Genomic DNA, 27,701 nt, shown 5'->3' on the forward strand with positions numbered 1-27,701 from the left:
GTCATACAGATCGAAGTCCATCCTTCTATTTTTATAGACTACTTATCCAGTTTGGCGTTGTGTGGAGCACACATCCACAAGATAAGAACCTGTTCAGGACAGGGTGGCAGTCTGTCACAGGGCACCCACATACACACTCATTCCTGGTCAAGTTTATGGTTTGCATTAACCTGTTGAACATGTCTTTAGAAGGTGTAAGGACAGCTGGAGTAACTGCTAAAAAACCAACACAAAGATAATAAGAATATTCCGACTCCACACAGACAGTGCATGAGCTGGGATTCAAACTCTGGTGTATCTACGAGAACCACTAGACAATATTCCCACTTCTTAAAAAAGAATGATCCCGTATGTATTGTGTTTTAATAAATTCAGCAAAATATACTTCATATATTTTATTCAACCAAAGTATGAGCAGACAACAATTTTGTTGAATAAAAAATCCATTTATTTACATAACATTATATACAAAGAATAAACATTTGAGTTTCTTATTTTAAATCCTGCAGGGTTTTAAAACATATCGAGAGATTTAAGGCATGGAATCGAATGGAATCCAATAAAAATTCTGTTCAGTTTAATGGACAAGATTTCAAATCAGTGTTCTGCCAAAGAACACTTAATAAATAATTTAGCTGGGTACAGACAGAATTCCAATTTCATCTGCAGTGTCTAATATCTTACATATAACTGGAGATTCCACCTAAAGAAGAAACAAAAAGTACTATTAACAAATGTATGCTTTAGAATATTACTTAAAAGTTCTAACTTGTTATTAATGTAATATTTTTTGACTGTAAATATGTGTTAATCATAAATGTGTGAAAGTCATGATGACGTGTACACAAAAGTGGCTTAGAATCAACATGTAGAAACCTTGGGGGGGGATACCATAGAATATTGCAGTGTTTGTGCAGTGTTATACAGAGAACAAATATTATTTTTCATTGTTGGCATTTCCACAACAAAATACATTTCCACATGTGGAGCACTACAAACATCAGCACAGCTGAGAAATTGCTCTACAGAATGCTTTGTCAATGTTCAAGTGGACAGTTTGGGTTCATTTTGTTTTTCTGACTAAAACCAAGTACACCAGGACACTGCAAAACAGAGCTGTCTCTCTAACACCTACTGAGCGCTTCATGATTGGTTTCTATTGAATTTAGAATTCTACATGTGCATAAACCAATGTAATCAAAGATTAGGCGGAGACATTTTTTAATAAAACTAGGGGGCACTGCCCCCTGCTCGCTTTCACTCGCCAACCCCCGGGCCTGCGCTACACGCTAGCCACTTTGCAGTTGTGTTGGTCGCATATGGGGATGCAGATGTACAATTTAAACCGATTGTTATTTTCATGGGAATTGTTACATATGCATAATAGAACTGTTTTATATTACAGTGAGAAATTAACCATATTAAAAAAAACAGTAAAATGTGATAATTTGGAAGTAAATTATTTTTCATCTTGCGTCACAGTTACTCATTGCGTAATACGATTTTGTTCTGTTTGGCTTTGAAATTAACATGCAAATACTTTTTAAACTTACACTTTTACTGTAAAACTTCAGTAAAAACAACTTTTTGAATTACATTTTTGTCAATATCGCATTGAATTCTGATTCTGTGTTTGGACTTTCATTGTGACAACGCAACGTATAACTGCCCGTGATTGAATTTCATTTCTTTCTCTCGATTAAATAAAACAACTTTTTCGAATGTTTGGCTCTGAGATTTGTTAATTGTCCTTGCAAAAGCTATTCTAACAGGAAACTGTTAACGTTTTAATACGAATGGCATATCAAGATCTCCTTTGTGGTGTAATGTTATCCACTGAAGATGTACTACATTACCTTTCATGGATACATCCTTCTATCTACAGTAATTCGTGTGGAGGAAGACCGGACGGTGTTAATGGTTGTAGTTATCCTTCAGAATATTGTAAGTTGATGTTTTCATCTTCCGCACGATCACCACCAACTGTTTCAGCACAGTCTATTGATACGCATTTAACCAATTTGCTGTGTAACTAATCGACATTTTTGGTGTTAATTTGTTTGACTTCATCGTTTCTCTGTGCTAGGATTGCCCGTGTCCTCATTTTTACTGTTGATAACCCTTCATGATGAAATTCTTCAATAAGATTTGGACATAATACATCTTCTTTAATTGGATAACTTAAAGTGAGGAAAAGTCTCGTTTCGAGGGACTTGAAAAAATCTCTTCAAAAAAGTCTCGTCTCGTTGCAAGATTTCTTTAATATAATAGATAAATATGATATATTGCATAATAAAACTGCCATAATTCATATTTTAAAACATTAAAAAAAGAAACTCATCAAATCATATTGTGACACAAGTATCAGAAAAATATAGCACTATAAAGAAGGCAGATATTTTGAGGTAGTCATACTTAATAATAATGGCACTGGAAAGTAGCAACACATTGCAGGTTGATTAGCATGTGCAAGTCTCTGTACATGTGACAATAATGACCCTATAAACCTATATTGTTAGATCCCAGGCAATTCCCAACCTAACAAAACAGCTGGTAAATTATAAGTATGATCACACAATTCGTACAGATGCCAACAGTGTTATTTTAAATTAATCATAATATTTTTCAGTTTTATGATGTCTTGTATTCCAAGAAGTTTTTATACAGCATTTCATGATTTTTATATCATGCCAGCGTATTGACACACTGGCGGCTCATCCACAGTTCCTTCCTGTGTTGCACACAATATTGCCATTAGGCTCTTGCTTTTCCCCACCCTAAACTCAGATATATAGGTTTGAAGAATAGACAGATGTGAAGTTTACACTGTAGAGTGTTCAAAGTAAACTCTCTTCACCACACTGCCTCCTTTCAGCCATTGATCCATCTACAGTACTATTCATACATATAAGATAAGCTTGAATGATAATGGGTTAAGAACAGGACATCAAATTTTTTAACATAACATGTCATTTAAAACATCTGAATTTTACCAAATAAAGAACTGAAACCCTTTTTTTAACCTTTTTAGTATTCCTTCAGTAGCAAACAAACATTTTTTAAATATCAATCATAGAAAAATAAAACACTCACTCCAAGAATGTACTGGCAGGTCTGAGGCTCAAGCATGTAGATGGTAACAGCATGCGGGGATTCTGACTCTTTGCACCTGAATAATAACAATAAGCATTTTCAATTTTAGGTCAACTATCCAGATACGGCTGGAAAAATAAAGATGGTATATAAATAATACATAAACACTCAATATTTAAGTAACTAAACTACCATGTATCTAATTTCTTTTAAAGGAAGTGTGTGCCGAATTGTCAAATGTTACAAGTATAAAACTGTTGTATAGTTTATTTTACCAATGTGCTAAATGCTATACTTACTTTAACTTTACAATAACTTGTCTGGATTTTCCTGTCAACTCACAGACATCTCCATGCCCATAAAAATGTGACACAACTCTGTAAATATATTTTAAATAAGAAGCGTTAAAAATAAAAAGTTTTGAATAAAGTACTAACAAGTTAATATGGTAAATATATACAGTGATTGTCCACATTCTTTTTGATCTTGTAATCAAAATTTCACCTACTTTACTTTTTGTAAACCATCCTCCTTTAACTGATACGATCTTGCAATGTTTTTTTTGGCCCATGAAATATGCTCTTCTTTATTCCAAGTCCCTACTACCACAATAGTTTTTCCGATTTCTTTATCCTTAAGTAAAAATAAATAAATAATGTGGTCACATCAGGGTTATAGATTACTTTTTTAAAGAATTAAGCACTATAACAAAACAAAACAAAAAAATAACCAATACAATAATATGTTTCAAAGACCACCCATGAAATTGAACACCCAACCTCTACCAAGGTATACAAAAAAAAATGCAATGCAACTAATGTGAACATGGACAGATCTTCAAATGCTAGTATAGTGGCCACTGGGAACAGTTATCAATATTTGTATTAGATTCATGCTCTTAAGACCCTCACTATATTCAGATTCTCAGATAGGTTCAACCATTAAGATAAAGAGACTGAAAAATGAGATTATGACAGTGAAGTGTGGCTACAGCACTACACAGGAGCCAGAGAGGGCGAAAGTCAGTCACATGACAACCAAATATGAATGGTTAGATTTCAAGCACATCTATAAAAAGCAAAATCTACAGTCTGTAGGAGTAACAAATGTGAAAGTCATTGTTACATTAACACTGTTTCATAACAGCTATTGTAACTGTGTTTTATGTTATAGTGTAACATTAAGAACATTTCTAGCGTTACATAATAGTACATAGAATCTTCACATTTTATATTCTCTTCTTTCTCTCATATTGTTAAATATTGTGATGTTAGTTAAGCTTGTTCAGATGTCTTGTAGATGTTAAATGCTGTCTGAAAATTGCATTTTGTATTATCTATTGTTAACTTTTAGACCCTTAAGAGTTATGTACAATTTATTCATTCATAAATATCACTGAGGTTATGATGATGATAAAATATAAGGCGAGAAAAAAAAAAAATCACAAGCTGGTGTCGGATTGTATCTTGTCATCAGTAATTTGGAGCGATCATAACCCCCATGATTCTCCAGATCAAAGTTTACACTATACAAATTATTATGAAACACATATAATAGGTGTTAATTTCATAGTTCAAAAGCTAACAGCACAACACTGCACTACTTTTTAAAGTTATTTAAATATTGACTGGACTACTTTATATAGGTAATCAGTCTATTAATAAATGTATCAAGGGAGGCCATCCATGTTTAATGTAAACTTGCCCAATGAAAGCAAGCAAGTCAGTGCTAGCTCTTTACCCCCATCTACTGGCAGAAAGATATTTTATTGTATAAAGGAGATGACCATACAACTTGACCAGCTTCATATTTTGCTTCTTCTTCTTTCGGCTGCTCCCGTTAGGGGTTATGCCTTTACAAGTCCTGTGTGTAAGTGCTTATCCTACTCTATATAGTTTCTAAATCTCTTATTTTAAAAACACAGTGAATCCTATTTATGACTAAACAGAATGAGAGCAGAAAAAAGGCTTATGTTTAAATAATGATATTAATTAAAAGTATAAACTGGTAGCTAAATAATAAATTGTTTTGAACTATTACTTTGCAGTTTTATTCTTAGCATTTTTGAAATTCTTAAACACTTTCTCAGCTTCCACACATTCACTGCAGGTTGGAAGCAGTCAGTAAAACAGGGATCCATTTTTTTTGTGATTTTAACTTATTGACTGATTTAAGCCCTTTGCAACTGGACACTTTCAGGTGTAGTAAAGACCTGCTAATTTTAAAATCACTAGTTTTTCAGAAATGCATTAAATACCACGAAAAAAATAAATTACTTTGTAATGATTGAGAAAACCTGTAAGCTTAATTTATAAGAAAAAAAAATTCTTAAAATATATACCTTTGCATTTTGTTCTTAAGAATAAAAATGATTTTGAATATTAAGGATGCATTCTGCTAGACCGGCTTTCATACACAAACTCAGTTTGCAGAAGCTTTATAAACTTTAAAAGCTCATTCTCTGAATAAAATATACTATGATTAATTTCTACATGGAGTATTGCTTTTTACACAGATTAACTGTGCAGGCAATGGTGATTTTTCAAAAAGCTTCTTGCACGTACAATTCAAGTACATTTTACCATTCCTGTTTTCATATATAGGCTGTTGCATAAAATAAAAATACAGTATTGGTTAAAAATGTTCTGCTGTCAACATTTAAACTGACATAATTTAAAGATGCATTATATACGCTATCAATAAACATAATAATACTAAAAGGAAATATATTTAATTTCAGAGTGCAATTTATTTACATTCTTATTTCTCCTGCTTTTACTTTTTTTTTTTTTTTACTCAATTTACTTTTGGATACGCCTGTTACAAGTTGGTGTCTGCAACTAAATTCTCTAGCTGTGTTTCATCAACAAAGTGCATACTGTATGTGAAAATGCGATACCAAAGCACTGTGGGGCATTGCTGTGATGGCAAAGGGGTACCTGCTCAAAGCTTCTGCTTGGCCACTACATGTAAAACTATAGACCAAAATGTGGCTAATGGTTATGCAGTATTCAAAGCTTACTGAAAGCATTCTTAATGTATTATAAATGTTTTACTAGAGGCATGGTGGTGCAGTGGTAGCGCTGCTGCCTCGCAGTTAGGAGACCTGGGTTCGCTTCCCGGGTCTTCCCAGCATAGAGTTTGCATGCTGTCCCCGTGTCTGCGTGGGTTTCCTCCCACAGTCCAAAGACATGCAGGTTAGGTGCATTGGCGATCCTAAATTGTCCCTAGTGTGTGCTTGGTGTGTGTGCGCCCTGCCCGGGGTTTGTTTCCTGCCTTGTGCCCTGTGCTGGCTGGGATTGGCTCCAGCAGACCCCCGTGACCCTGTAGTTAGGATATAGCGGGTTGAATAATGGATGGATGTTATGCTAGAAAATCATTTTGAAACATGAAAAAAACAGAAAAAAAAGCATGCTTGCAGTAGTGCTATCAACCAATAACTGAAATTAGGAAGTTTCATGTTTAAAATAGTTATCCCATCCAAGTCAGGGTCACAAGGGCCAGATTCAATATTGGCAACACTGGGTACAAGGCAGGAAATAGCCCTGGCCAGTGTGCCAGTCCATCTCAGGGCTCATTCATGCACACATCCACCTGTGCTCATACAGAACCAGTTTGGAATCAAATGTTAACCTAACCTGCAAGTCTTCAGGGATGTGTGAAGAAAGTTGGGAGTACTTGGGGAAACATACCAATGCAGGCAATGGAGAACATGCTAATTCTAGACAAATAACATCTGGTTGTGAGATAAGTTCCCAGGATGCTAAATCCATGAGGTGGCTGTGCTATCTAACGTGCCATTGTGCTTTTCAAGATTTGAAATGCTTGCCACAATCATGAAAAAAGCATTTGGTATAAAAATATCTGCAGCAGGACTAATGTTTATGATGTTACATCTGTTGGAATGTATTATGTTATGAATGTATCAATAAAATGCACTGCTTTCATAACTGACCTGAAACATCAGCACTGGTGCAGAGATTCCCATACTTATGTAAGGGGCAAAAATGGAAAAACAAAATCCAGATTCTTCTCCTCAATGCATTGATAGATCATTGCAAATCTTGCAATATCATACTTTACCAATTTTCTCCCCACCTTTAATAAAAATTACAGTTTTTCACAGGCAGGCAATTTTCTCACAACAAGCGTGCTTAAAAGCATTGTTTTAAGATTTAAATAAAAATGGGATATTTAGCTTCTTTGGTTGTCTTGACAAATACTCAAATACTACTAGTTAAATTAGAAAGAATAACTAACCTCATGATACTGATGAACGTATTTTCCGTAACAGAATTCATACTTCCACCATCCTACACCCTTTGAAGAAAAAAAAGAATAAATATTTTGTAAGCTGTATATATTGCATAGATGCACCTTGTTCTTGGCTGAAAATGGCATAATTTGAAATGACCTTACCAGAGAATATATTACAGGTAAAATTGTATATTTCATTGTAATGAGATTCTGTATTTGTTACTATAGTGCTTTCTTTAACTTGTATCCAGACGTTTGCAATCATTTCAATAGCTTCTTTCGCGTTTCTTTTAATCTCCTCCTGCCTACAAGTTATGCTGACGAGAATTTTTCTCAGCATTTCCTTGCGATAATACACTTTCAGGGGGCAAATGATGCCCAAATCCAATGGCTGAAGCGATGCCGTGCAATTGGGTGGGAGGTATTCAAAGCGAACATTATCTGAATGTGGAAGCATGTTGTGGCAAGCACAGTTATCAGTCAGGAGCAGAATCATTATTTCTTCTTCATATTGTGAAGTTTCTGAACTCTTTTGAGACCCCCTACTCCCCACCCAACGGGAACGACACACTGAAGTGCATCCTGAAGCAGCGATTGCAGCATCTGTGGAAGATTGTTTGTCCGTTGCTGGGGCAGGGCAATAGGAGGCTCACATTACTGCAGTGAAGCGCCACAGAAGCAAATCATAATAATAATAATAATTCATTACATTTAAAAGATCGGGGTCACGCTATAAGTCCCTGTCTTGCACCCCAAAACACGAGGCTTAGTCTCAGAACTTTAGCAAAACCAGCTTTATTCAGCTTGAAACAGGAACGGCACAGTTATTTATTATAGCGTGATCTGCCACTCTGCTATACACATACATAGCAGTCAGGCAGAGTCGTGGGCAGGTCAGTGATCAAGTAATCCTGTTACAGTATCTGCAGTTACAATTTATGTGCTCCTAACCTTGCGTCACCCATCAAGATCTTTTCTGTTTACTTTGGCAGAGAGACACAGCATATCTGTGAGCCTACTATTGCCCCGTACAGACGCGGAGATCGCACTTCGGGACGCTCTTCGGCTTGCTGTCCAGTTGGGGGAGGTCCCAAGAGAGTTTACAAACCTCACATTTTCTTGAATGAGTGCCGCATTAATAGGAATGTTTCTTGAACGAGCATCACTGAGCCACATAAAAACGGCTTTTTCGACGTCTTCAAATGCAGCAGTTCACATACGTTTGCAACCCGAGATTTTTCTACTTTTTTTGCTCTGTCTTTCAAGAAAGTTGACAGTGTCGATGGCGAAATTCCAAATTCACTGGCAACGTCGTTTTCCTTTTTGCACCAATCGAGAGCTGCGAAAAATTAAAGTTTTTTTTTTCTAATATGAACTGTTATCGTTTTTCCGTGTCTGCCGTTTCTATAGGAGGGTGACAATGAGTTAAATTCCAATGGATGTTTTTCAAATGTTGACGAGCAATAAATAAAAAGGTATCACTGAAAACCGCAGGAAACAAAAAATGCAAAAAAAAAAAAAAAAAAAAAAAACAGTACGAGGAAAGTTCGAAGAAAGAAAAAAGTTAGTGTTTCTGTTTGGAGATCGTTGTGCACAACTGAGCTGCGGCCACAGAACTAACTGCTCTGTGGATGATTCATTCAGGCATTTCAAGGTCTTTTGTGCACTTCGTTATAATGAAAGTATCTGCTGAATGTACTTCGTAGTAACGAGATTTCTATAGACTCATGTCATATGGGGAAGCTGTCGGGACCATAAAAATACTTCGTTGTAAAGATATTCGTTATAATGGAATTTTACCTGTACAGTTTATAGAGGTTTTGAATTGATGTATTGTTGGGTTTAACTTGCATTGGTAATGAAAAACGTGTTACGAAATTTTTCAGTTAAGAAAGATAGAAGTACAGTGGAACCTCAGGTCATGACCGTAATTCGTTCCAAAAGCAACCCGATTTGGTCGTGACCCGAAGTAATTTCCCCCCCATAGGATTGTATGTAAATACAATTAATCCGTTCCGGACCATACGAGCTGTATGTAAATATATATTTTTTATTAAAGATTTTTAAGCACAAAAATAGTTCATTATACCATAGAATGCACAGTGTAATAGTAAACTAAATGTTTACTTACTTCTTCCGTAATGTTTACTTCTTCTGCTTGGGCTCTCTCGCTCGCTCTCTCTCTCTCTCTCACTCTAGCTCGCTCGCTCGCACTCTCTCTCTCTCTCTCTCTCGTTTGGTCGTAACCCAATTTGTACGTGGTCCGAGACATTCGTGACCCGAGGTTCCACTGTATTTAGGCAGGGTAGTTCTACTCACTGATTATAAAGTAAAGTGTTCACTGTACTCTGTACATGGGACAATAAAGTCTCTATAAAAACTTCTATGTGCATGTTCAAGATTTAAATAATCTATATTTCAAAAAAAATATTTTTTTAATAGGTAAAATAAATACAACACCTCTCTCAATAGACATAACTTATTACTTCCATCTAGAATTTATACGTGTTTCTAACAATGTCTCTTTAATTTTACATACGTTACACTTTTGGCAACTACATATGCACAACTGAAAGATCAGATCCAAGATCAATAGAACTAATTAAGTTACTATGAAAAGGGATGTGTTCTTACCCCATGAAGACAATAAGAACCACTGAGAAACTCTTTGATCAGTTGCTCATCAGTCAACTTGGAGATATGAGTTGTCCCAACAGTTACTTGCTGCTGACTCCCAACACTGATAGGTTTGTGACTGGTAAATCTTTCTTCCCTAAATGCAGTCACATCTTCCTACAAAAAGTTAAAACTGATCGTTAAATAACATTAATAATGCAATATGTGATAAAAAAGGTAACCTTAAATGTTATTGGATAAACGGGACACTGCAAAAATACATGAATTCACAAAAAATAGGACTGTGCTTTCATTGTAAAATATGCACATCGTAATGAAAAAAAAAAACCCCACAATATATAAAATATTGACTACATTTAGCATATATTATACAGTAAGGAGCTTAGCAATACAGAAAGACCTCAGAGTGAAGTGTCATATACTTTCCAAGGCAGACTCAACGAACAATTTAACACTAAAATTCCTGAAGCCTGTGAAAATATTTGTAATGCCAGGCCACCCTAATTTTACTCACACCTCCTCATCACTGTGTTAATTGTGCACCAATAGCAACTTTGTTTTGCAAATGTGTCAATCAGTCACAGGCAGCCAGCCTGCTCAAAAACGAGGCAGCTTAAGTCAGACACAAAATACTCACAGTTGTTTATCTGGGAGTGAGGTGTCTGGAATTGTATCGGAAAATAATATATTGTTATTTGAAATGCATACAGTTCATGTGTGTTCTCTATCTACAATGATCTTGCAAGGCAAGAAATGTTGAACATATAATAATAACAATAATTCTCCATTACATTTTTTTCATACGTTACAGTAATAACGACAAAATGTTGACGTGAAGTGTGTAATATGTGAAGACGTAAGTCTAAACATCAGATAAAAACTTTCACAAAAGGTCTTAACAAAACAGGTGTGCTTGTATTCGAGGATAAAACTGAAGAAATTGTTCAATTTACATGTTGCTATCAATGTGGGAAAACTGAAACCCACATATCAATTCATTTGAAGTAAAAACATTTGCACGTATGTGTGTGTTTGCGTCTTTCAGAGTGGAAACGTGATAGTCTAACAGGTATCTGCTTCGCTGGTATTGGGGTAAGAAATGCTGCTTTGCAATCAAGACACTGCTGGTTCGATCCTGGTTCCTCCCAGCATTTAGCACTTTGAGTGATGGACTGCCTTTATCGCTACTATTACATTGTAAAAATGTACATTTGATTTGAGTCTATTAAAAAAAAAAATAAAAAAAAAAAATCAACAAAACAAGTGTGCTTTTATTCAAGAATAAAACTGAATAAAAACCAAAAAAAAAAAAAAATCCACATATGTTGGAGCCTAAACAGCCTATATAAAGTTTTGGTACTTGCAAAAGTTAGTGTTTTTTTAATTCAGTTTTATTCTCTCAGTCACGTTCACGCTGCCCCTGATCTGACGATGTTAGTTTTCAAACAAAGACATGGTATGATGAAGCAAGTGTGTTTTTATGTGTGATTTTTTGTTTAATTCAGTTTTTATTCAGTTTTATTCTTGACCCTTTTGTTCTTACCCCTGTACCAGCAAAGCAGATATCTGTGAGACCGCCACATTTCCACTGTGAAAGACACAAACACACACATGCGTGCAAACGTCTTTACTTCATATTGATTGATATTTGGGTGTCAGTTTTCACACATTGACAGCAACATGTAAATTGAACAATTTATTTTTCTTCGGTTTTATTCTTAAATAAAAGCACACTTTTTATTGTGCACGTTGTTATACCTTTTGTGAAAGTGTTTAATTTATATATAGACTTCAGTCTTTACACATTATTCACTTCTCATCAACATTTTGTCGTTATTACTATAACACTGGGGGCTTTGCCCCCTGCTTGCTTCACTCGCCCATCCCCTTACCCTGGGGCGCGCTACACGCCAGCCACTTCGTGTCTTTGCCACTCGCGTTGTGAAGAGGGGGGCTGAACGTACCCCCAAGGAGACATGGTCACTCCTCCAAAACTCCCTCTTAAACGGTGAGACAATGGGAAACAAATAGTTTTTTGTTTCTTTTTACCTCCTCTGTGCTCGATCAGCTGGTTTGCTGCTGCTGTTGCTTGTGCCGTGCTGCGTCATTTGTTTGTCACGCAGCGCTTTGAACATTTAGAAGTCTGTACAGCAGCTGTCCTCCCGGTCTCGCGGGATGTTAGTGTCTCAGAGAAAATCATGTCTCGACCCAAGATTTTTTTTATATATAATAGAGAGACATGAAAAAAAAAAATTCTGTTTTAGTTATGTGTTGAGGCAAGAACTGTCATCCGACATTTACACAGATCGTTGTAGACACAGAACACGTGAAATGTATGCATTTCAAATAACAATATATTATATTTCTATATAATTCCAGACACCTCACTCCCAGATAAGCAGAGTTTAAGCTGTGAGTATTTTGTGTCTGACTTCAGCTGCCTCGGTGGGAGGTGGGTGAGCAGGCTGGCTGCCCGCTGCTGATTGACACATTTGCAAAGCAAAGGTGCCATTGGTGCGTAATTAACGCAGTGATTAGGAGGTGCAAGTAAAATTAAGGTGGCCTGGCATTACAAATATTTTCACACGATTCAGGGATTCTAGTGTTGAGGATTATATGTCTATAGGCCTATGATGGTATGGGAATCCCCTAGAAGGATGTAGAAGACGTTGCCTGGGCTAGGATGACCTGGTCTCTGTAGCTCCACAATACCTAGGTAAAGAGAATGAAAGTGAAGATGTTTTTTGATTCATCTTGAAATGTAATTGCCAATTTAATGCTGAATGACCTGCATATGGCATATTTGGTTTGAAAGTCTCATTTCTGTTTTCTGTAGGAATCAGAATGCCTTATACCACCAGAGACACAATAAAAACATTTTATGTTAGTGGAAAGGATAAAGAAATGACACTCAGTTCAGATGTAGGAATGTTTTTGAAGCACATGAGATCCAAATGAGAAACATACACATAAATGGGTAAAGTAAAAACTATCTGTCAGGCAGTTGGTGGTTTTTAAGACCCAAGGAGCGAATTTCTGATATGGATTTGAGCAACACTGAAGAACCACAAGGGACAGTACAATCTCCTTTTCTGTTCATTGTATACACTTCAGACTATAAATAACACTAGGTCATATAACTTGCAGAAATTCTCAAATTAAACTGTGCTTATGGAGTGTATTGATAAGGGGGATGAGAAAGAGCGTAGGTGTCAGGTAGAGAACTTTGGTTATCAACACAAAATTAATTGTCTGCAAGTTAACATCAGCAAACCCAAGAAACTGGTTACTGACTTTCAACGCATCAAAGAGCCTCTATGTCCGGTCATTTTTCAGAGAGTGGATGTAGAAGGATGTGGATGTACATCATAGTGGATGTACACTGCTACAGGTACTTGGGTGTGCACATCAATGACAGCCTGGACTGGTCGTGTAACACAGAGTATCTATATAAGAAAGAGCAGAGGAAGCTCTTTTTTTTTCTTCAGAGACTGTGTTCCTTTAATGTGGGTAGTGATAGCCTTTGTAGTACAATTTTCTGTGTTGTGGTGTGCTGGGCTGGTAACATCACTTCAAGAGAGGTGCACTGACTTAACAAGCTAATTTAAAGGATAGGGTAATTAAAAGGACAGGCCCAGTTATGGGACACACTCTGGACCCCCTGGAGGTAGCAACAAAGGAGAGCATTAAAATAAAACTGAGTGTCAATATGAACAATTCTGCACATCCTCTCTCTGACACACTAACACAGAGTTCTTTCGCCAAACATCATTCAGCAGAAGCGTGTCAAGAAATGCTACTGGGGCTCCTTTATATAAACCAGCAATATACCTGTATGATGCCTCATTGTAACTGTAACTGTCAAATTCCTTTGTAGACATTCTGGTGTGTGTTCAGACCATTGTATGTGTGTATACATAGAGTATATTTATTTATCTATTTAAAAAGATTCTATAAAAAAGCCAAATTTCCCCATTGGGACAAATAATGCACACACACACTAACTAACTAACTAACTATCTATACAAAGCATGAAAGAAGAAGGACCGTACCATACAAGAAAAGTCTACATAAAAATGCTCCTAATCCACTTGTTCTGCTAGCAGTCTAAAGTTCAGCAGGTTGAATGGATGTGAGATTCGCACCAGTTTAGTAAGAACGTACTTTTCTATTTAATTACAATAAACATGTCAAACAGATATTTTTATATTGTTAAAATGTAAAACACAGTTGGGAAGATTAAAAGATAAAAAGCTCCATAGTGACTAGGTTGCAGGAGTGAAACAATAAAATCCAACAAAATTATTTACCTCTCTCTCTTTGCTAAATCCAAACAATGGCTTCAATAGCTCTTCCTGCTCTTGATTTAACCGTGTCAGACTCTGTGGTTGTAGTGGGGAACCTTGCATTGACTTGCAAAAGATATCATTTACTGGAGATGATCGAAATCTGTTTCATAAATATGTAAAAACTGAATCAGTGACTATGGGGTTGTCTTCTTTCAGAGGTTTCCATTATGAAAAAAACATAGTATGCTATCTAAATGAAATTAAACATTTTAATATAGTGCTACAAGTATTTATTGTTATATATAAAATATTATCATTCTGAAATACCTACTTTTCAAACTCTTAAAAAAATCAGTTGTTAGACAGTTTGTATAATATGCTTTCAAGTAAAATACTTAATATGCTTTATGTCCATAAATAAGGTGATTGAAACTGCACTTAAATGATTTTTAATAATTAAATTGTAATTTAACATCAAATAGGCTATGCAGAACAAACTTTATCTAAGAATAAAATAATTGGTTCATTTTACATGTACTGAATGATAAACTATAAGATGGTAATAAAAAATAATTACCTGTATTTAGGATGATTACACAATAGTGGGGTAAGCACAACCACCTCATATTCACAAGTTGTTACTTCAGCAATTGAAAGGATCTCATGTTTAGCATCAGGGTGACAAACATACATGACTGTGGTAGATCTTGGCTGATTCTGTTTCAGAATGCATGGTGTTCCATTCCGCATTTCAACTGGATAATACGGAGTTAGCTGACCTTCAATATTTTTGTGTGGAATCTGCATATACTTAAATATTTAGAAACACACACGTTAAGAAAGTTGATTTTACGGCTGAAATTAGGTAATCATTAATTGCAAGAAAACTGTTACAGTCTTTGAACCACTTAGAAATTACATTTGCTAATCAACTACATGTACCACATAAAATAACATAATTTAATAATGAAAAAGAACACAAGTGTTTTGTTGCCAAGGTTAATATAGTAATTGAGGTTATATTAGAAATACATTCTGTGTATGAGTTTATGCATGAGTGAACCCTGTAATTGACTGGCATGCTGTTCAGGATTGTTTAGTGCCTTGCACTCAGTCTTGTTCTGCTTGGACAGTCTCTTGCACCCATAACCCTAAATTGAATTAAGCAGGTGTTTGCCTACTGCTTTATGTGAAATACACTGCAAAACTGAATTATCCATAGTTTCCTTTACATATACACTGTATAGCATTTTAATGTCTACTTCTGTTAAATTTTGTTCCAAGCTATAAAGCACAGTAACGTGCAGATTTGGGCATATATAAACTCAGTAGGCACAGTAGCCCTTTCCCTAAATTCTCCATAATTCAGGCATTTACCTATAAATGATCTCTTTCCTTAAACATTTTTGAGTTGAAGACTAAATGGAAGTGTATATTTACTTCATCAAAAAATGGTCTACATTAGAATGTTTTTTTAACTGTAGATAATCAAGAAATACTGGTGATGTGTTTCTACAAACAGGTAATGAGCCTCATACTGAGTACACTGGATACAATATTGCTGTCTAAACTGTTCTTACAGTGCTTGGTAGCCTAAATGCAAAATTAGGAAAAAAAAAAAAAAAAAAAAAAGGGCAAATTTAACTTGCTCAATATGGTGCTTATTAAAACATTTTCATTATGATTATTACAGCGCATATTATAAAATTCGAAAATGGATTTTCTTCATGATAAATTGATTAGGAAAAACTTGATCCACCCACATATTCTATGTACATTTTTTTTGCCTACAGCCATTCGATAGTACAATGTCTAAACCTATTGTGCATATTTTGACCCTATACAGTTATTGGCATTTCTTCAGAAATGGTCTAAAATTGAATGTACAGTACTCAAGTGTGTACATTGTTTTGCATTTTGTTTTTACTGTCTATTTCTACAGCTATATATAATTATGTTCAAAATCGGTTTATCCCTTTGAGATAAACAAATTACTATCTATGTCTTGTGTCCACTCTACAACATTAGGCGCACAACTCAAAACTGCAGGGTAATTTGTAGAGTAGTAATGAATCCTGCACTGGTAATTCTGGCTAGATACTCTTTTAGGAATACATTATGAAGCATTTTAATTAACACTAGAATTACCAAAGCCTATGAAAAAACTTGTAAATCCGTCCCACCTTAAATCCCTTCACACCTCTCCATCAGCCTCTTTTGTCCTGTAATTGTGTAGATAAGCAGCAAGCAGCCTGCTATCACATCTCCTCAGAACCGCACAGTTTTCTCAGCTCAAGTCTGTTTATCTGCGTGTCAGTTGCTTAGAGTTGTATAGAGAGTGAGAAGTCAAGCAAAATGACGCCTTTTATAAATACTATATCATTATTTGGAACACATTTATTTCATGTGTGTTACGTGTCTACAATCTATGTATACAAATCGTTAAAACAGAAACGTTTTCCCTGTTTTAGTAATAATTGACAAAATGCAGACATTAAGTGTATAATGTGTGAAACCTGAGGTCCAAATATCATGTAAACACTTTCACAGAAGGTACAAATATAACAGAACAAGTGCGCTTCTATTCAAGAATATAACTGCAGAAAAAGAACCCGCGTTAGGGTGCAACATTCATACCCCTTTGATAGGACTGCTTCAGTGGCGCAACAGTATCAACTGTTGACTGGTAATCAGAACTTCATGAGTTCGACCCTGGATGACTCTGTTTTGAGAAGTGAGCTGCTCTTATTCTTACTATTTTAGAATAAAAACAAACATTTGATTTGAGTCTGTAACAGCCGGTGTAAATTTCTGATACTTGTAAAGGTTAGCTTTTTTTTTTTTTTTTTTAATTCAGTTTTATTCTCTCAGTTGCGTTCACGCTCCCCCAACCCCCGATCTGACAGTACTGTTTTCACATAAAGACGTCCTATAACAGAGGAACTCAGATGATGACGAGGGTTCTACATCGGAGAAAGAATGTACGTTGCAGTTTTTCCGTACTTTCGCTGTACTTTGTATATGTACACGGGAAGCTCTGCAGTCTACTTGTGACTTTACGCTGTAGGAAGATAAGTAAATAAATAAAGGTAAACAACATTCGATTACATATTCAATTATAGCCATGGCTGGGCTGCCAGCTATTAAAAAATAACTTTAATTATTCAGAGTGGTAATTTTTTTTTTATTAATTTCTGAGAGTGCAGACAGACCTGACACAAGTCATCTCTAATAAATAAATTTATTTAAAAAAAATTCCTCCCACAGTCCAAAGACATGCAGGTTAGGTGGATTGGCGATTCTAAACTGTCCCTAGTGTGTGCTTGGTGTGTGGGTGTGCATGCCCTGCGGTGGTGGGCTGGCGCCCTGCCTGGGGTTTGTTTCCTGCCTTGCGCCCTGTGTTGGCTGGGATTGGCTCCAGCAGACCCCCGTGACCCTGTAGGCTCTATATTAATATTCCAATTGCGTGATTCTAGGATTATTAATGTCTTTATCATAAAGTAAACTGAGAAGTTGTCGTGAATGTACTAAGATTATTCAGGAAGAAGAGGTAAATTATTACAATCCCACTTGCCACTTTTTCATACTCTTGGGAATTTTCTGGATCTTTATCTTCTTCTTTTTTTTCTGACTCCACTCCTACAATTTAAATTTCATTTCATCATCAGAAAAAATGTGAAAAAAGCAGATTTAAAGAAACACAGTATGATTGCCAAAATACATTACTTCCTTTTTAACTATATTTTTACTGGCAAAACTTACTAGACAGATGTTTTCATGAAGATCATATTTTATAACATTAATCCTAAACTTCTTCACAGTTATTAAAGCCACTTTGACACTGAAGGCAATTATATTTTTCTACCGCCTATTTTCTAAAAGAATATATCACACAATTGTTTGTTAGTTTTTCAACTGCAAAATGCTTACTTTATAACTCTCATTGATTGCTTTAAATTTAAAGATTTTAGATGGGTATTCTAAAACCCGTTTTTATTTTTTTTGAGGTATGAGATGCCTTTGCTGTGCATTTAATTTTCCAACACTGATTGAACATGAAGGGCTGGTATGGTATTGCCATAGACAGCTTGAGCACATAAAGAAATTAGTTGGAATGCCTTCTGTATCAAGATGGCATGTTCTCCCTTATGTTTGCTTGGCTTTCTATCAGCAGTCAAGTGACACACTGTTCATCCAGTTGGTGTGATGCAAGCAAAGTTTGCAACCTCAGACCGATTTGGCATAGATGGATTTACAATTTCAAATAACAATTGTGACATGTGGCCGGCTGTTCATCCCAGCCAATACCCCCAGGCCGCTAGGTGGAGCCCTCCCTGCAGCATGGAGGTGCCCCGAATGCCAGCAGGGAATTCTGGACAATGCAGTTTTTATCCCCAACCCTGCTGGATGCCGTGGGGGCCGCTAGGGGACGCCGCAGGGAGGAACAAGGATTATTTGCCCTACGCCCAGGAAGTACGTCAGAGTCACGTGGACAAAGGGAACAATGTGCTTCCTGGGTGAAGAAAAGAAGGATTTTTTTATCTGACCCGGAAGTGTTCCAGGTCACATGGACAGAGAGGGTGAAATGCTTCCTGGTCAAGGACTATAAAAAGGACAGTGAAACACCAGAGCATGGAGCTGAGCTGGGTGGAAGGATGGCAACGTGTCTGGGAGTGGAGGAATGTTTCTTGATTATTATTGATTTATTATATGAGTATTGTGGAGTGTAGGTGCTTTATGCACTTTAATATTGTCCAAATAAATAATTATTGGACTTTTACCTGGTGTCTGAAGAGTGGTCAAAGGGTTCAAGGGGTCGAGAGGACCACAATGTCACACAATGTAGTAAATGATTTTTATCCATTAAATTCTGTCAATATAATGAAGCAGATCTTTAAATAACTACTTTAATTACAAATAATGTTAAAAGATTTTTTTTATTGATCTGTAAAAAAACTTTTAATCTATTGAAAAATGATTTGTTCTTTTATGCATCATTGTTTAATGTTTAAGAAAACCAGAATCTACACCACAAGCAAAGACCCAAGGTAGAAATCGAAAATAAAAATTATGACAGATTGTTAAAGAGAGCACACATGTACTGATGTCAATCAATCTAACCAAGATGGTTTGGGCTGCTTGAGGGAAAGCAGTGGTCCTAAAGGAGAATCGTACAAACACAGAATTTGTACATTTAAAAAAAAAAAAAGGCATCCAGATATCACAGCTGATGCAGTGCACTAGGAAGCACCCGATATTACACACTACTCCATGGTGATACTGTGGTGATATATTAACATAAGTATATACAGTTAAGATTCTATGTTCAGCTTTATATTTTACGTTTTAAAATCTTATGAGGGCTTCTCATATTACTGACAAAGTAATGGTTGTCAGCAAATCTTACTTTAATGAGATTTACAATTTCATACAGTTCATCTTTAATATTTTATACAGTAAACACTCTGCATCCTATCCTGTATTGTCACTCGAGTGTAAAATATCTACAAATTCAACTGAAAAGAAAAAATTTGTTCTGAAAAAATGTTTTTGAAATAGTAAAGTTCTCTACTTTACCAAACTTGGACTTACACAGAAGACACACTAGAAGAGATACAAGTATACTTTTAAATTACTGAGTTCTAGTAGTCATTCCAAACTAGTGTTTATTTTTTCCCACTTGGGTAACTTTATTTCATTAACTAAACTTTTCTACAGTGAAATAACCAAAAACAGAGTGTCCACTATCTAACCATGTCTCTAAATGCTGTCACCAGTTGGTTGCATCACATAATACTGCCCTAGTTTAAAATAACTGATGGGGATTTTTCAAAGATGTGTGGTAAACTGGTAGTAATTCACTCTTTTGGATTTTATGCTAAGTATTAACTAAACAGTACATATTTATGCAGCTCAGATTTTTTTGCTTATAGATGGTTTAATCTCCGATATATTAAATATATTGTATACAGTAATCCCTCACTATATCGCGCTTTGACTTTCGCGGCTTCACTCTATCGCGGATTTTATATGTAAGCATATTTAAATATATATCGCGGATTTTTCGCTGGTTCGTGGGTTTCAGTGGACAATGGGTCTTTTAATTTCTGGTACACGCTTCCTCAGTTGGTTTGCCCAGTTGATTTCATACAAGGGACGCTATTGGCAGATGGCTGAGAAGCTACCCAACCAGAGCGCGTATTACATATTAAATAAAACTCCTCAAATACATTGTGAGCACGGGGGCTGTTCGCACCCCTAGAGGATACTGCCGCTCCTCAAAAAACACTGAAAGACTATCTTCACATTACTCCCTTCCTTGCTGGGCTTACTTGTGGCTGCTTTGTCAAGCGATATGCTTCCCGCACGGTGCTTCGCATACTTAAAAGATCAAACAGCACATATTGATTTTTGATTGTTTGCTTCTCTCTCTCTCTCTCTCTCTCACTCTCTCTGACATTCTCTGCTCCTGACGGAGGGGGTGTGAGCAGAGGGGCTGTTCGCACACTAGCCTAGAGGATACGGACGCTCCTCTAAAAAATGCTGAAGGACTACCTTCACATTGCTCTCTTCCTTGCAGCTGCTTTGTCCAGCGGTGCTTCGCATACTTAAAAGCCAAACAGCCCTATTGATTTTTGATTGTTTGCTTTTTTCTCTCTCTCTCTGACATTCTCTGCTCCTGACGCGCTTTCCTTTGAAGAGGAAGATATGTTTGCATTCTTTTAATTGTGAGATGGAACTGTCATCTCTGTCTTGTCATGGAGCACAGTTTAAACTTTTGATAAAGAGACAAATGTTTGTTTGCAGTGTTTGAATAAAGTTCCTGTCTCTCTACAACCTCCTGTGTTTCTGTGCAAATCTGTGACCCAAGCATGACAATATAAAAATAACCATATAAACATATGGTTTCTACTTCGTGGATTTTCACCTTTTGCGGGGGGTTCTGGAACGCAACCCCTGCGATCGAGGAGGGATTACTGTAATAGTATTGTTCAGTTTTGGATACAGATGTTCAGCATAGAAATATTTTAGGAAGGTTCATAAAGAAATATTATATATACTTGCCAGGTTTTTCAGATTGTTTCTTCATGTTTCCCAAATAATATTCCTGAATATTTACTTTCTGCAGAAATAAAACAGACAGTACATATTTTGTTTATAAAACCAAAAGTTGTTAAAGCTTTAAACAGATTTTAAATGCATATTTATACACAGGCATGTCTCAAGTTATAAACAAGTTTTGTTTCTTTGGACATCTGTAACCCAATTTTGAATGTAAGTAATTTTCAGTTATTGGTAAATCGACAAAAATGTGAAAGTCTTATTCACTTAATTAACAAACAAGCATTTTAAATCTAAAACATAAATGCTCAAAATCTGAGTACACAAGTGTATGTCTCCAGTATACAAATCCAAACACCATGATACCAATCTCTGCCAAAATTTAAACACCTCCCATATTTGAACAGGAGAAGACCATAGACTTATGTCCTGACCCAACATCTTGACCCTTTGGGTTTTTGTTTACCTTTTTACTACAGTTTGAAAGGCAGTACCAACTGATGGATCAAAGCAAGTGAAACACCAGAATAGACTGAAGCCAAACTACCACACAAATGGGCCAGAGCTTAAAATTACTACTTGAGCAACAATGGGTGCTGCATCCAGTGGCGTAGCTCAAGTTCGTGCCACTCGGGGCGGGGCGGGGCTTCAATTTACCGCCCTCCAACGTATCTGAATATGTTAACTTATTTAAATAGAAAATTAAAATGACGTATTGAGAAAAATTAAGATACATTTTGCATAGATCTATTTATATATAGAGAAACAGCAATATTGTTTTCACATATAATTATTTATAAGCATCAACTAGACAAGAATATAGTACAGACACACTGATAAGCCGTGTTCTGATTATTAGTTTAATATAATTACGCTGCGAAAACCAGAACCGGTGTGGTGTACAAGTGATAGGTGGGGATGAGCAAGAACGCATTCGGATTGATAACGAAACGAAATTATACATTGTGAATTAGTTGTTTATCTTCCTAGAAATTATTATCAGTGTAATGTTTCTGTTTATTTTTGTTATTGTCTCATAAATTTCAACTGCTGTGTCTGATGCCGTCACAGAAGGACTGTCTGAAAATGATTTTTGAAGCATTTGTGGATGAAAATCAGAGAATTTGACTTTTTTTCATTCATGAGTGATATTTTTCCGAACACAGCTGCTTACACGTGAAGTGTTCTGAGCCTTTTGGCCAAAAATGCCACCCCCAAAAATGTTAGCCCGGTGCGGACCGCCCCCTCTGCCCGCCCCTAGCTATGCCACTGACTGCATCTAATGTATTAATAAAATGAAAGTGAAGCAGTATTACTGCAAACTACATGACATACGTAACATAAACAAATATTATTTCTGGGTGGTGTATTCCTTTAAATCATAAAATTAAAATAATTTGAACTGAACTACTGCGGTGGGTTGGCACCCTGCCCGGGATTGGTTCCTGCCTTGTGCCCTGTGTTGGCTGGGATTGGCTCCAGTGGACCCCCGTGACCCTGTGTTCGGATTCAGCGGGTTAGAAAATGGATGGATGGATGAACTGAACTATGGGTATGTACAGAATGTCAAAATTATGCTTAAACATCCTATGGTTTTTGACAATGATACACTACAGCATGGAGATGGAATAAAACTGAGCATTAGACACATGATGTTTTAAATGAGGAGTCGCTCAGGCTGTAACATTCCCATTAGTGACTATACTCTCAAAAACAACACTATTGGTACATGTGATTAGAACATTGAGGACCACTTGCATCAGGTTCTACTACTCGGCTAAAACACCAGCTGCAACTCAAGCTATTTATCCGCGACTGTGCTTATTATCCAGTAGTGTGTGTCCCCAGCTATTGTGCAGCATGTGAAAGAAATCACATAATGGCTGGAAATGGTGACAAAGTACAGACTGTACCAAACTATTGCCACATAGTCAAAGCCAATTTGCTGTATTTGTAAATAAAAAGTCACTATTTGAAAAACAATTATGGTTCAGTTGAAAAGAAACATTTGTTGGTTTTATGTACTTGTTTGTATCCGCAGAATTGATGTAATCCAAAACCTGCGTGTATTGTTTTGCACTGTATTGTAAATCAAATTAAAACCTTACCTGTCCGGTCTCTTTTTCTTCATGATACTGCCGTACATGCCTCCCATGGCAAACTTCATAAGTCCAATAAGATTCTATCTAAATATAACAATGCAAGAATGATAATTTTCATTTACAAGAACATAAAAAGATTCACAATAAGTTATTCAATAATTCTAGCTTGTATTTCTATGTCTATTTCTGGAGCCAACAGCTTTGAGAAACTGAGAAAATTATGTTTTCATTTTGAAAAAGGCTACAAGCGAAACCTTTCAAAATACCAACATATCAATTAGAAAGTATTTCAAATTCAACAGCTTAAAAATTTTGAAAAACATAAAACAATCCAAAAATTTCCAAGATGATTATATTTTACTAAACGAAAAAAACAAAGAATCCAAGAAGATTTGATAATACCTCTGTAAAGCAGAGTGTTACTATCAAAAACAGTGTATTTAAAATGAATATGAAGTGTTTCCATTCACTTATGTAATACCATCCAGTTCGGGGACATGGCGTAGATATAGACAGCACTGGAGTCAACACAGAAACTAAAACTAGATGGAGCTCTAATCCATGGCAGTACCTAAGAAAGGATAACCAGCGCTTATTGTTCTTGATTATCAGTTAACTTGCTGAATCTTTCCTCTGAAGTATTGCCTCAAACTTTCATTTCTATTTATTTTAATTTTTCAATATTAAAAGCGTGTGCATTAAACAGTTCATCTACAGTTTTAATTGCTTGCATTACATTTTTAATTGTTTTTTTTTTCTTTCCTAGCCAATCCAGAACAGTCCAATCGATGGAATTTTAGGATTAATATACATAATTATTAAGCTTCCAGAGGATTTTAATGGAGAAGACTCAGTTTTAAATACACTGATTTGAATACTGTGCTCCAAAATGCTTTTAGAAATCTTCAAAATACCTTGCACATTTTCAAGGATTCCAGTGCAACAGTAAGCTCTGCAGCATTAAAGAACATACATTATATTTGATGATAGGGAGTGTTCCTTTATTTGAAGGCCTGTTATATCATCTGTAAACAAAAGGCTGGTTTGTACTTTCAAATAAATCTAATTTTATTTGTCCACAGACCATTTTACCATAAACACCTTGGGTTTTTAAGCAACCTTCTGTAAATTTCAATCTGGCTCTTTTATATGTCTGCTTCTTTAACTCTGTTTGGTTTAGTGACTTTAAGATACTACAGCCAAATACCATTTTTCCAGATCTCCAGTTCGGCATTTAAACCCTTCTAAGTGTATACAGTGTTTTTTTTTTTTTCAACAATTCTTGCCAACACCAATATGGTTAACTTTTCTTGTATCTCTACATCTAGGAACTTCTATGAGCTGCAACTTTTTTGAGAACATTGCAAATCGCAGAAATGGGAATGCAAATGTCTTTAAAAATGTATTTATAACCTTGAAGCTTTTTATGTTTAGTTATGATGGCATATCTTACATCCATTTATAGATGTTTTATCTTTGCCCCTTTTACAAAATATAGTTGTATATGGTAGAAGAACCACAGCTGTTATATCACTTTAGATGTTAATGCATATAAATGGTTGTTTTAAAGCTGCACGCAACTAAATACAGAAGTGATACATATCACAGGAAATCAGAAACAGCTGCCTCAACTTAAAATCTGAAGGAAGCCTATGATTGTCACAAGCCCTTTTTGACTTTCTAAAGATGCAAGATGGCATAACCTGGAAATATGGACAGTAAGGCTGTGAATTTCTTTAGTGAGTATATGTTATTCTTAACATTGTTCCATAGGGGCACACTGCTTTAACACTATTTTATAACCCTTCTCAGTGCAACAAGTTGAATTTTCATTTGAGACGAACAAATTTCTTTGTATCTCATCAACCACCCAGCATCTTAAGGCGTAACTCACAGAGTTTCTGTTTTTTATATATATGCACAACCACCTCATAATAATCTGCTAATGCAAATGTTTTGCTGCATTAGATTCTTATTATCTTCTTAGAAAACAGAAACCATGGGTTCTGAGTATTAGCAATGTTGTATGTGTTATTTGTTAAATGATGTTATATTTCTTTTCTATTAGCACAATATTATAAATTACACAATTTTAAAATCTGCTTATTTTTAACTAATAAATATTATACAAATTAAAAAGTGATCTTCCTACATAAAAGAGAAATCAAAAGTGGTTTTAGTAAAATGTTAAAATAATCTATAAAACTAAATGAGAACATTAAAACTTACTCTGTATGAACAACTGCTTTGCTTAAAAAGAGGGTTTAAGAGATTAGCAGGACTTGGGCCACTGTACACCTTATCTTCATTCTGAAGATGAAAAGGAAAAAACACAGTGTTTGTGTCAGTGATATATTCCTCAAATAATACACTCATTTACAAAAAATCTTTTTAAAATGGGATTCAGGTATATACAGAATACATGTATTCTTAAGCGTTTGTTTATGGCAAATTTAAAAATATGTCTAACATGGAAAAGTAAAAATCAGATAATTTACAGTACAATTTTAAAATGTGATGTAGTCTAGTTCTTATTTTACAGAAAATTAATTTAAAAGGGGTCATAAAACGTAAGAATTTAATGAAAGAATATATATTAACTAAAAAAAAAAACTTGTCCCACTTACTTCATCTCCACTGGCCAGTGATGGAAGCATACACTTATATTTTTCTTTATCAGCTGTTGTCATAATAACAAAGTCATCTTCTTTATAGAGGATCCCAGATGTGGGCTACAATATAAAAATGTTAACTTAATGCTTTTTCTGATAACTAAGCTGTTACAATAAAGTTTGCAAAATACCTTCTGCTTAGGTATATCATAAAATAACAATTCTGTCCGTTGGATTCGACATAAAGGAAACTGTTTTAATTAATTTAGATTTCACAGCCGACTATAATGACTAAACAAAGTAATGAATTAACCATCACAATTTTTGTCGTTGAAAAACCACAAATGCTAAATGTTTGCAGACAACTACACACAATGTGTGTTCTCGTAAAAGCATACAAGTATTTAAACCTGTAATGAGCCGACAGTCGATTTTTTGAGAAGTAAATTTCAAGGACAACAAAAGAGAACTACATTAATCTATCTTATAAGCATGGGACATTTGATCTATTTGAAGACGAGCAAGAAAGTACAACATTGAGGCTATTGGTCGAATCCTCTCGATTATGCATTTCTTGAACTCCATAAAACAGACACAACAAAATCGAGATTCACAATTAAGCCTAAGATATTTCTTATATGAATTTCTTATTTATTGAAGACATTAACAGAAACAGGTCAGTTGTACTGAGTGTAAATTAATTAACTGTGACACTAAATATCAACAACAAAATTTAAAGCAAACAATCCAACTAAACGCGTATAGTTCTTAACAATGTAGTAATGTAAGCACAAATACAGTGTGTTGTCTTGTACCAAAGTGAATTGATCTCCTGGCCAGTGAATCTTGAATGGGATGTCATCAGTCAACGAGGATGCCGCGCCCCTACCAGCAGCAGCACTGTCCCAAACTGCAAAGAGACCCCAAAACAGAGCGAATACACGACACATCGCCAATCGCCAGTCTTTCAGGCAACACTACAGCCACTGTCGTGCAGCCTTTCCCAAGGTGTCTAGCTCGGGGACTTGGCGATGGTTTATTTGACAAGTCAAGTAGACCGGATGTGATGTGTCACGTTTACTTCCGCTGACGTCATAAAAATGTGACAAAACTGAGTTGCTGTCGTCGTTACAGAGCGCCGCCATGTAGTTATATGATGTTTGGAAAGGTAGGCGGTTTTGCTGAGAAACTGTCTGTTAGTAGTGTGAATTGTTAGATTTGCTTTCAAATAAAACAATGGCGTACAGTTTTCTTATCGTATGATTTGACGAATGATCTGCAAGTGTAGGATAGGAATTTAAAGAAAAGTACTGAAGCGTATGTAAATTCATCATAGAAAAGTAACGTACTGTACATTTGTATGGAATTAAACTTAAGCCCGTAAGAAAGCGAAGAATGAAAAGAAAAAGAAGAAGGATTTTTTCCTGAATTTTTGTGATGTGTTTTCTTTATTTTTTATTTTCACTAAACATTTTTAAAGCGAACTTTATTGGATCGCGGAATTTCGTTTGCTACGCGTTTATGTTGGATACTACCGTGCCAACCCAGTAGCTGATCGATTTTTTTGTAAAAAAAACTCGAGTACACTTTTAAGTTTTAACGATTTCGATGTCGTTTAAAGGTTTATAACGGGGTCCTTATTGTCACGT

The 27,701-nt window shown here is 35.6% G+C and overlaps 1 protein-coding gene across 4 annotated transcripts; it reads right to left on the bottom strand.

Annotated features, from left to right (window-relative positions):
• Positions 1-445: 445 nt before the first annotated feature.
• erlec1 (endoplasmic reticulum lectin 1) lies at positions 446-27,128 on the bottom strand. 4 transcript variants are annotated; one of them, XM_028820420.2, is made up of 14 exons: positions 26,868-27,128; positions 26,068-26,172; positions 25,670-25,750; positions 23,447-23,524; positions 21,342-21,399; positions 17,851-17,915; positions 14,854-15,086; positions 14,298-14,436; positions 9,985-10,143; positions 7,354-7,413; positions 3,602-3,726; positions 3,393-3,470; positions 3,094-3,169; positions 446-703 (listed from the first exon to the last, which is right to left on the bottom strand). In XM_028820420.2, exons 1-14 carry the CDS (start codon positions 27,000-27,002, stop codon positions 632-634), a joined length of 1,464 nt encoding a protein of 487 aa, XP_028676253.1. In that variant the 5' UTR covers positions 27,003-27,128; the 3' UTR covers positions 446-631. The 4 variants fall into 4 exon arrangements, with proteins under 4 accessions (XP_028676253.1, XP_028676252.1, XP_028676251.1 ...); XM_028820419.2 differs by having other exon boundaries at positions 14,854-15,077; positions 17,839-17,915; XM_028820418.2 differs by having other exon boundaries at positions 17,839-17,915.
• Positions 27,129-27,701: the final 573 nt, after the last annotated feature.

The sequence above is a fragment of the Erpetoichthys calabaricus genome, chromosome 15 (assembly GCF_900747795.2).
Source record: "Erpetoichthys calabaricus chromosome 15, fErpCal1.3, whole genome shotgun sequence".
Taxonomy (NCBI): Eukaryota; Metazoa; Chordata; class Cladistia; order Polypteriformes; family Polypteridae; genus Erpetoichthys; species Erpetoichthys calabaricus.

What these genes read in the sequence shown, in the direction of transcription:
- erlec1 (XM_028820418.2), bottom strand. Translation starts at nt 27,002, where the DNA reads ATGTGTCGTGTATTCGCTCTGTTTTGGGGTCTCTTTGCAGTTTGGGAC. An exon ending in GATTTAGCAAAGAGAGAGAG is followed by an intron (nt 10,144 to 14,297) that starts GTAAATAATTTT and finishes AACTTTTTGTAG; the next exon opens with GAAGATGTGACTGCATTTAG. An exon ending in CAAGTTATTGTAAAGTTAAA is followed by an intron (nt 3,170 to 3,392) that starts GTAAGTATAGCA and finishes GTTATTATTCAG; the next exon opens with GTGCAAAGAGTCAGAATCCC.